Consider the following 8,900-nt stretch of genomic DNA (forward strand, 5'->3'; position numbering starts at 1 on the left):
GTGCACCCACTGTAAATGAAGCTCCCGTGAAAGAGGATGGGAGAAAGCAAGCACAAACGTATGCGAAAGAGTTTAGGGTACCAATGACTGTTCCATCCAGTACCACCTCGACTGTTTGCACCTGCACATCATCACTCGTGCTCACTTCAAACACCATATACTCGTGGCGCAGAACATCGGTCAGCGGTGGATAACGGTTCTACGTGAGGCTTGGAGCGACAACACCGGAATCTGTGAGGAGATACCTGATACCCAAAACACTGTCCGCACTTACTCCGTACCACAGTGTCATCGGGGTACGATATAAATACGTACTGCCCACTGCTCGCGATACTACTGGGACTGCCCGGTAAGGAAGTCACCTTCACCAGCTCACGATCTGCGGTTAAACGCAGCAGGGTAGCCCCAGAGTGAAACGGATCATATAGTAACACACAATTTTCCTGTACTACCACCAATCTGCACGCACTACACGGACTTCCGAAGTCATCGGAAAGATTGTGGACTTTCTCATATCCATCTAGACCAAACACCACAACTTCCATATTATCTACAATTGCAATGAACACATTCTGCAGCGCCACTATTGAGCTAACTATAGCGATATCAGCAACCACGCTCATGCTTATTATCTGCTCCCCGTCGTCTACATCAAACAGTCTTAGATTGCCTCCTTCACCTAATACAGCGAACAACTCATTCTTCCATGTAGCCCCGATGGTGTCCATATGGTAAAGTCTAATATGGACATTTGCATCCATACTGATAGCAGTGCCTTGGACATCAAACCAGTACGAGCTCGTCCTGCTGATCACAACCACCCGAGCAACACTGCACACGATGATTGAATCGGACGAAATGGGACCTTCCGGGTGAAATGGGATATCTAAATCAAACACAGGCGCAGCACGAGTACTGGTAGTGTATCTCATCAGCACCGGCGGACCGTTTATGCCCTTGGAAGGTACGAGAAGGAACAAGTACGCGCCAGAGTGGCATGAGCCTATCGTGGTATCCGTGCCTACTACTGTGTCAAGCGTGTAAATCAGGCTCAATGATTCTGGCGAGGGCGAAAGACTCACACTCGCACTCGCTGTGACCGAAGCAGACTGACTGGGGGTGACGGATGCCGTCGGGGATTGTGTGACCAAAGATGTTGGGCTAGCATTAGGCGAAGCTGATACAGATACACTTGCTGTTACACTTGCGCTAACGCTTGCGATTGAACTCGGGCTGACGCTTGCGGTTGATCTTGGGGTTACGCTTGCGGTCGAACTTGGGGGTATGCTTACGGTCGAATTTCCGCCTACGCTTGCGGTTGAACTTGGGGTTACGCTTGTGGTTGAACTTGGGGTTACGCTTGCGGTTGTACTTGGACTTACGCTTGCGGTTGAACTTGGGCTTCCGCTTGTGGTTGGGGAGGTGCTTTGCGTTGGTGTGGGTATTCGACTGGCAGACATGCTTGTCGTACCAGTGGGGCTGGGCGTACTGGAAGGAGTAGCCGTATGTGTTGGACTAGGGGTGTTGGAAGGGCTCGCACTCGTAGATGACGTTGGAGACGTACTCGATGATGGCATCGTGGTCGGTGATGTAGAGAGAGATGTCATGGGCGAAGGCGATGGACTGACAGCAACATTCACCAGCGAAACTAAGTTTATGTTGCTATCCTGAACTATAGCAAATGTCGGTGTGTCCTCACTATCAGTGGTACTCGGACGTCTGCGCCTGCCCGAGGATGTTAGCTGCTGTTGCGCACTGAACGCCCAAAATCGTCTATCAATGCCTCCTGTAAAAGGCGATCCCACCATTCACCATGAAGAGCCCGTATTGTCTACGGGACACGTCAAACCCATCATCTGTTGTGCGTCACTGATGTCAAACGCCAGGTATATAAGACCACCGGATACTTCGAGTTTCAGATCGTGCACGACACCGGCTGTGGCGATTGTCCCGCATGACACTGCCCGCGTGCTTGTGTGCTGTCCACTCGGGCGCCGTAATATTTTGATGACATTGCTCACAGTGTCCGATTGGGCTATGTACACAAAGGGGATATTGCCATTCGTCAGGGGCTGGGAACGCGACAAGTCGAATTGTGCGATATTCTCTGCCGTATATGCATTATACACTACCCCGCCGTCGTGACGTGAAACATCAAGACTGAATCCTGCTGGCGCCGTGTTGGTAATCAAGTACCCCCGCAGCGGATTTGTTTCATCGTATATTGTCTTGCAGTACCGTAACACCCCACTTTCTGTCGTTGTTTTGGAGTATACGAACTCCAACCATGAATTTCTCTGGACATCAAAGTATCTTGCCGATATGGAGTTGCCATTGCTGAAGACACCCCATAGCTAGCCAGTAGAGGCCATGACAGCCAGGTCGAAGTATTGCTGCCCACCAATAGTCGAGATGTCATCACCAATCCTAAAACAGTCGTAATGCGTTGTTCTCGCGCAATAGAAAATACACCACAGTGTCCTTGAATGACATTACGAGTGCCGGTTCATAACCGGTGTTGGCCAGGCTCATCCCGTTTGTAGATATGGTAATACCCACCCTCTTCACTCCGGAAGTATGCGGCGTAGTATTTGGTTGCTGTCGTGGCCATTCCAATGCCGAACTTAGCGATGGATGAGTCCCCAATGGACTTCGCCACCCACGCCCTTGACCCACAAATGTACATGGACGTGCCTGTAGTCGTACATGTTTCAGTTACGTCGCAAGGACTGGAATCACAAGCCGAAATAGCACTTGGGCTGGCAGATGGACTTGGGCTTACGCTTGCGGTTGAGGAAGTGATTTGCGTTGGTGTAGGTGTTTGACTGGCAAACATGCTTGTCGTACTAGTGGGGCTGGGCGTACTGGAAGGGCTGGCGGACTCAGATATTGACACTGTCACACTCGCCGAAGGACTTGCTGTGGGTGTCGTTGTTGGCGTCTGTGAGGCACTTGAGCTGACAGATGCAGATGCTGTGCTGATCGGCGCTGGCTGCGCTGATGAAGTCACCGTGGAATAATCGCACCCCTCCAAATCATAACTTATATCTGTCGTCAATGAAGAAGGGACCCTGTATTGAAAAGCCAATGGTTTTGTATATAAATTGAATGCGACCAGTACAAGCTCGCAAAATGACGGAGTATCGTAAACACATATCACAACTCAATTTGGGTCGTTGTGAACATCCTGTCTGTCAGAGCGATCGAAAAAATTGACTTTGTTACCCATACCCGTCAGAGCCCCATATGCACTTGCTGAACGAAACTAGGCCATAGGAGTATCTAAAGATAAAATGGATGATAACAATATAGGAACAGTGTTAGAGTAGACTTCTGAATATTGGAAGGGTAAACCGCCGTGAGCATCAATAAAATGAAACCGATGAGAGAGAAACGAGAGAACTACAAGTCTTGTACGCGGAACTATTTGAGCAGTTCCAAGTTCGAATCGTTTCTACCATTGAAAACAAGCTCCTGACATAATGTGGGGCACTGGATGATGCACCTTCAGACATAGACCAAGGCCTTACATTCTCTCCACCTTTCTCAGATTTTGAAAGCTGTACGCAGGTATAGTGAGAGGTACATCCGCACGTATCAATCTATACTCCTGTGAGGCAGAATCGGAGTGAGGTCAAAGATCACAACAAGCGCCGAGCTCAATAGTAACAAAACATATTCTCTTGTTGCTAAACCCGTTCTGCGAATCCAATTTATCGAATGTTCCACAGGCCTAGTGCTCGAACACCGCAAGTATAGCATGAAACGAAAGTATAGGCGCTACTGGCGAATGCTCAGCTGATATATACTCACAGGTATTGAAGATCTGTCGTGAACTTCAACAAATTCACTGGGATCGTCAGCAAATGTTTTCCACCCATCCACCTGTTCGAGATAAGAGATAAGAATGGACGTCAGAAAATGAATCTGCTGATTCGCCACCGTCATTTTTATCCTTTAAAATTGGCTTCGAGCATGTGAGTGTGTATTGATCCCTGAAAAACTGCACAAACGAAAACAAGCACAGAGTTTCCAACCTTAAAGCCTTTCCCTAACGAACTTTCAATGCTTACAGCTTTATGAGATGTATATCTGTCGTAAATAATCCTTCTGGCGAAGATGTCAGCAAATGACTGGTCATCGAGAGAGTCGTTAAAAGAGTAATACTTCTGAAGGCGTCCGCAGCGATCGATTCGAGTTGGATATGATTTAAATTCCTGAGGCATAGAGAGAGATCGCGTTGAGTGTTCAATAGCGTCTGGGCAGATATGTCTACTAAAACTACCACTAGGAATTCTTATTTTGCACTCTAAATTCTTTGTATGGTGATTCGTGTACCTCCCCCGCCTTTTAAAAATCTGATATGTCCATGCAACCACTATAAAATTTTGTCAACGCTTAAGCTTTGAAGGCCATGTAAAAGAATGTTCCCAAAATAAAGTATATTCTATATACTTACTGCAGAGTTGGATCTTATTCGAAGCCTACGATTCTGGCAATACAAATTTAAGCATGTATTTCAAATACACTGTCTGGCAAAAGGATTGGCTGCAATTTAGACAACATGATGCATCGCACTTACAGTGACTCCAGTTGCTTGTTCTCTTCGAAGGTTCCATTGGGAAGTATCGTCAGCTTGTTCTCTGGTATATCTCTGTTATCGCCGGAGATGATGTTTTAGTGCTCAGTCTCGTTGTTAGTGTGTAAATACGAGTGGGATGTATATTTGTCGAAGAAGCAATTCTGGTTTCAACGCATACATCATATACAAAACACTCAGAAGAGAACAGAAAACGAATAGATTGTCGCGTCCTGTAAATCAAACTTCAGTGATGTGATGGTTGAGCGTAGACTACAGTGTGCACCCACCTACCCCAAGGCATGCATTGCTTGTTGTACAAATTGAATTATAGTGTAAGAGCACCCACAGTTGCTAGTGCCTGTTCTTATCAAAGACTTCGCATGGAAGAGATGGGTCACTGTTGTAGCTTCTCAGATCATGGCTATTGAGCCATAATCAGTTTGTACTTTGATATCTCGTTTTCATTCTCGAAAGAACATAACCAAATATACTTATTATATGTATTTACAAATATTTTAAAAACCATCAGTTTTTAAAACACTTCGCTGGATATGGTTTGCAGTTCATTTCTTCTAACGTAGCTGTCGAGGGCAAGAAGAAAGTCCAGAGTGAGAAGGTGCCACATATCAAACTCCAACATAGAGCGATTAATCTAAACTAAAAAGCGCCTCATAAGTGACCGCACATACAGAACTATTAGTCTAAAGTTTTTTAAGGCCATGTAAAAGCATGTTCCTAAAATAAAGTATATTCTATATACTTACTGCAGAGTTAGATTTTATTCGAAGCCTACGATTCTGGCAATAAAAATTTAAGCATGTATTTCAAATACACCGTCTGGCAAAAGGTTGGCTATAATTTCGACTCAGATTATGGGATACGGTACCGCGACTTTCGAAGATTTTTGATACTCGACATGTACTATAGAGTCAATATGCGTCCTAGAGCATGGTGTGTGATGCAGTCGAGAATTTCTGTTCACTAAAGGACGCCAACAAGCACAACGATCAAACATTTGTTAATTAATAAAGCTCAGGTAGTGATCAACATGGTGCATCGCACTTACAGTAACTCCAGTTGCTTGTTCTCCTCGAAGATTCCACTGGGAAGAGTAGTCAGCTTGTTGCCTGATATAACTCTGTTATCGCCGGAGATGATGTCTTAGTGCTCGGTCTTGTGAGTAAGATGTTTATTTATCGAAGAAGCAATTCTGGGTTCAACGCATACATCATGTACAAAACACTCAAAAGAGAATAGAAAACGAATAGATTGACGTGTCCTTTAAATCAAACTTCAGTGATGTGATGGTTTAGCGTAGACTGCAGTGTGCATCCATCTACCCAAGGCATGCATTGCTTGTTGTACAAATTGAATTATACTGTGGAGCACCCACTGTTGCTAGTACCTGTTCTTATCAAAGACTCTGCATAGAAAAGATAAGTCACTATTGTAGCTTCTCAGATCATGGCTATTGGGCCATAATCGGTTTGTACTTTTGATATCTCGTTTTCATCACGAAAGAACATAACCAAATTTACTTCGTATATTTATATATATTATGAACACCAGTTTTGAGAACACTTTGTTGGATATGGTTTGCAGTCCATTTCTTCTAACGTAGCTATCGTGGGCAATAAGAAAGTCCAGAGTGAAGATGCGAGATATCAAACTCAAACATAACAGCGATTAATTCTCAGAGTACATGCGAATATTAGTCTAAAACTTTGAAGGCCATGTAAAAGCATGCCACCAAAACGGAAGTACATACTATTGCGGCGTTTGATATTATTCGAAGCCTATGGTTATGGCAATAGAAATGGAAGTGTGTATTTAATATTCATCCTCTGGCAACATGTTGGTGTACTTAATACTCCATGGGCATACGAACATGTGACATCGACTGTGGGATACGGAACCGAGATTCATAGCTTTTTAAGACTTGACATGTACTAGTGAGCCAAAATGCGTGTTCTAAAGCATGGTGTGTGGATGCAGTCGAGAAATTCTGTTCACTAAAGGACGCATCAAACATTTGTTAACTGATAAAGCTCAGGCAGTTATCAACATTGTGCATCGCGCATACAGTAACTCCAGTTGCTTGTTCTCCTCGAAGATTCCACTGGGAAGAGTAGTCAGCTTGTTGCCTGATATAAGTATGTTATCGCCGGAGATGATGTTTTAGTGCTCAGTCTCGTTGTCAGTGTGTAAATACGAGTGAGATGTATATTTATCGAAGAAGCAAATCTGGATTCAACGCATACATCATGTACAAAACACTCAAAAACGAACAAAAAAAATAGATTGTCACGTCCTTTAAATCAAACTTAAGTTATGATGGTTTAGCGTAGACTGCAGTGTGCATCCAAATACTCCGAGGCATGTACTGCTTGTTGTACAGATTCAAATAATATGTAAGAGCACCCACAGTTGCTAGTGCCTGCTCTTATAAAAGACTCCGCATGGAAGAAGTGATAGATCCTTGTTGTAGCTATTGGGTCGCAATCGTACTAGTACTTTTGATATTTCTCATTCATTCTCAATGGTACAAATCGCGTGGAAGTGGTTTCACAATTATTCTTTGTATGTAAATGTGTATGAGCTAGATTTACTACATATACTTACAAGGTTCGCAGATACCCCAATTTTGAAAACATTTCGTTGGATATGGGTTGCAGTTCATTACTTCTAACGTACCTATCGAGGGCAATAAAAAGGTCCAGAGTGAGAAGGTGCCACATATCAAACTCAAACATAGTAGCGATTAATTCTCAGAGTACATACGAACTCTCAACAAAAAGCGCTTCAGAAGTGACCGCAAACGCATAAATATTAGTCTAAAATATTGAAGGCCATGTAAAAGCATGCAACCAAAATGGAAGTACATACTATTGCGGCGTTTGATATTATTTGAAGCCTATGGTTCTGGCAATAAAGAATGGAAGTGTGTATTTCATATTCATCCTCTGGCAACATGTTGGTATACGTATTACTCCATGGGCATACGAACATGTGACATCGACTGTGGGATACGATACCGAGATTCATAGATATTTAAGACTCGACATGTACTCGTGAGCCAAAATACGTTCTAGAGCATGGTGTTTGGATGCAGTCGATAATTGCTGTTCACTAATGGACGCCAAAAAGCACATCAATCAAAACATTTGTTGATGAATAAGGCTCAGGTAGTGATCAACATGGTGCATCGCACTTACAGTGACTCCAGTTGCTTGTTCTCCTCGAGATATTACAGATCGCGCGCGAAAGTGATATCACAATTCTTTCTTGCGTAGATTTGGTACAAGTTCACCAAGATTTACAAAATATACTTACAAGGTTCGGAGAACTCCCAGACTTGAAAACTCATCGCTGGATATGGTATGCAGTTCATTCTTCTCAATGTAGCTACCGAAGGGAACAAAAATGTCCAGAGTGAGAAGGTGCCACATATCATACTCAAACCTAGTAGCGAGCAATTCTCAGAGTAGATGCAAACTTTTAACAAATACCCTAAATTCCTGTGATATAAACAAAAATGTGTCATCAGTATCCGATTGAAATGCGATCCGATGCAAAGTAATGACGCGAACTCAATCCTTATAGTGCTACTGGGCTCACTGTAGTACATACACTTCGAAAAGGTGTCTGTTGTATCGGACGAGCTCATCGGGAAGCACGGTCAGTTGATTATGATTCAACCTCCTGAAATCGAGTCAAAAGAAAAGGCAAAGATGCACTGAAACCCCTAAAATCCTATTCTGTCGCGCACAATTTTGTATCGGAACTCCGAATACAAGAAACTGGATACTTGGCAAGGCTACTATGAACAGTGACCGAGGCAACCACGCCCAGTAGCAGAGCATGATGCATGGAAAAGTCGTCGAAGGCGTAAAGCGCAAAATAAATTGTTGGAACAGAGATACAAATGTAGTCAATTGGCAAAGTGAATAATTGCCGCAGAAACCTCTGTCCAGCTCAATATATCCGAAAGTGCTAAGGAGCGGAGACATAAGAAATGTCACAAGCGAAATAGAGACTATACCACTGGAACTAACTCGATTGGTCATTTTCAGTTAGGCGTGCAAACTCATCACCAATTGTATGCTCATCTAAGTGGTGGATAGAAATACAGAAACTTCTAGGGAATGATAATCGTATCATAGCCATAAGTACTTGCATGAAACGCGAACGTAACAGAACCACAAAAGAAAATAACATACAACAAATACACTACCAACCGAAATTGGCGACGTACAAACTGAATTTTAAATAATACATTGCAAGCTGTAAGATATAAATAAGATATAAATGATATAAA

General features: G+C 43.5%; 3 protein-coding genes across 3 annotated transcripts in view; all 3 read right to left on the reverse strand.

Moving 5' to 3' along the window:
- SARC_04943 (hypothetical protein) overlaps positions 1-1,808 on the reverse strand; it is a gene marked incomplete at both ends in the record, with an annotated part of 2,316 nt that extends 508 nt beyond the window's left edge. The window contains one exon of the mRNA XM_014301212.1: positions 316-1,808. Within this exon, the coding sequence (XP_014156687.1) occupies positions 316-1,808 (1,493 nt within the window). The remainder of the gene's footprint in view (positions 1-315) is intronic.
- SARC_04944 (hypothetical protein) lies at positions 1,809-2,493 on the reverse strand (the record flags this gene model as incomplete). The annotated part of the gene is made up of 2 exons (XM_014301213.1): positions 1,809-2,354; positions 2,473-2,493. The coding sequence occupies 2 exons, from the start codon at positions 2,491-2,493 to the stop codon at positions 1,809-1,811; spliced, it is 567 nt and encodes a 188-aa protein (XP_014156688.1).
- Positions 2,494-2,506: 13 nt separating this feature from the next.
- Positions 2,507-3,071, reverse strand: SARC_04945 (hypothetical protein; the record flags this gene model as incomplete). The annotated part of the gene is made up of 1 exon (XM_014301214.1): positions 2,507-3,071. A coding segment is annotated over one exon (565 nt), but the record flags the coding sequence as incomplete, so codon positions are not given.
- Between the last annotated feature and the right edge of the window lie 5,829 nt (positions 3,072-8,900).

This window comes from Sphaeroforma arctica (assembly GCF_001186125.1).
Source record: "Sphaeroforma arctica JP610 unplaced genomic scaffold supercont1.296, whole genome shotgun sequence".
Classification (NCBI taxonomy): domain Eukaryota; class Ichthyosporea; order Ichthyophonida; genus Sphaeroforma; species Sphaeroforma arctica.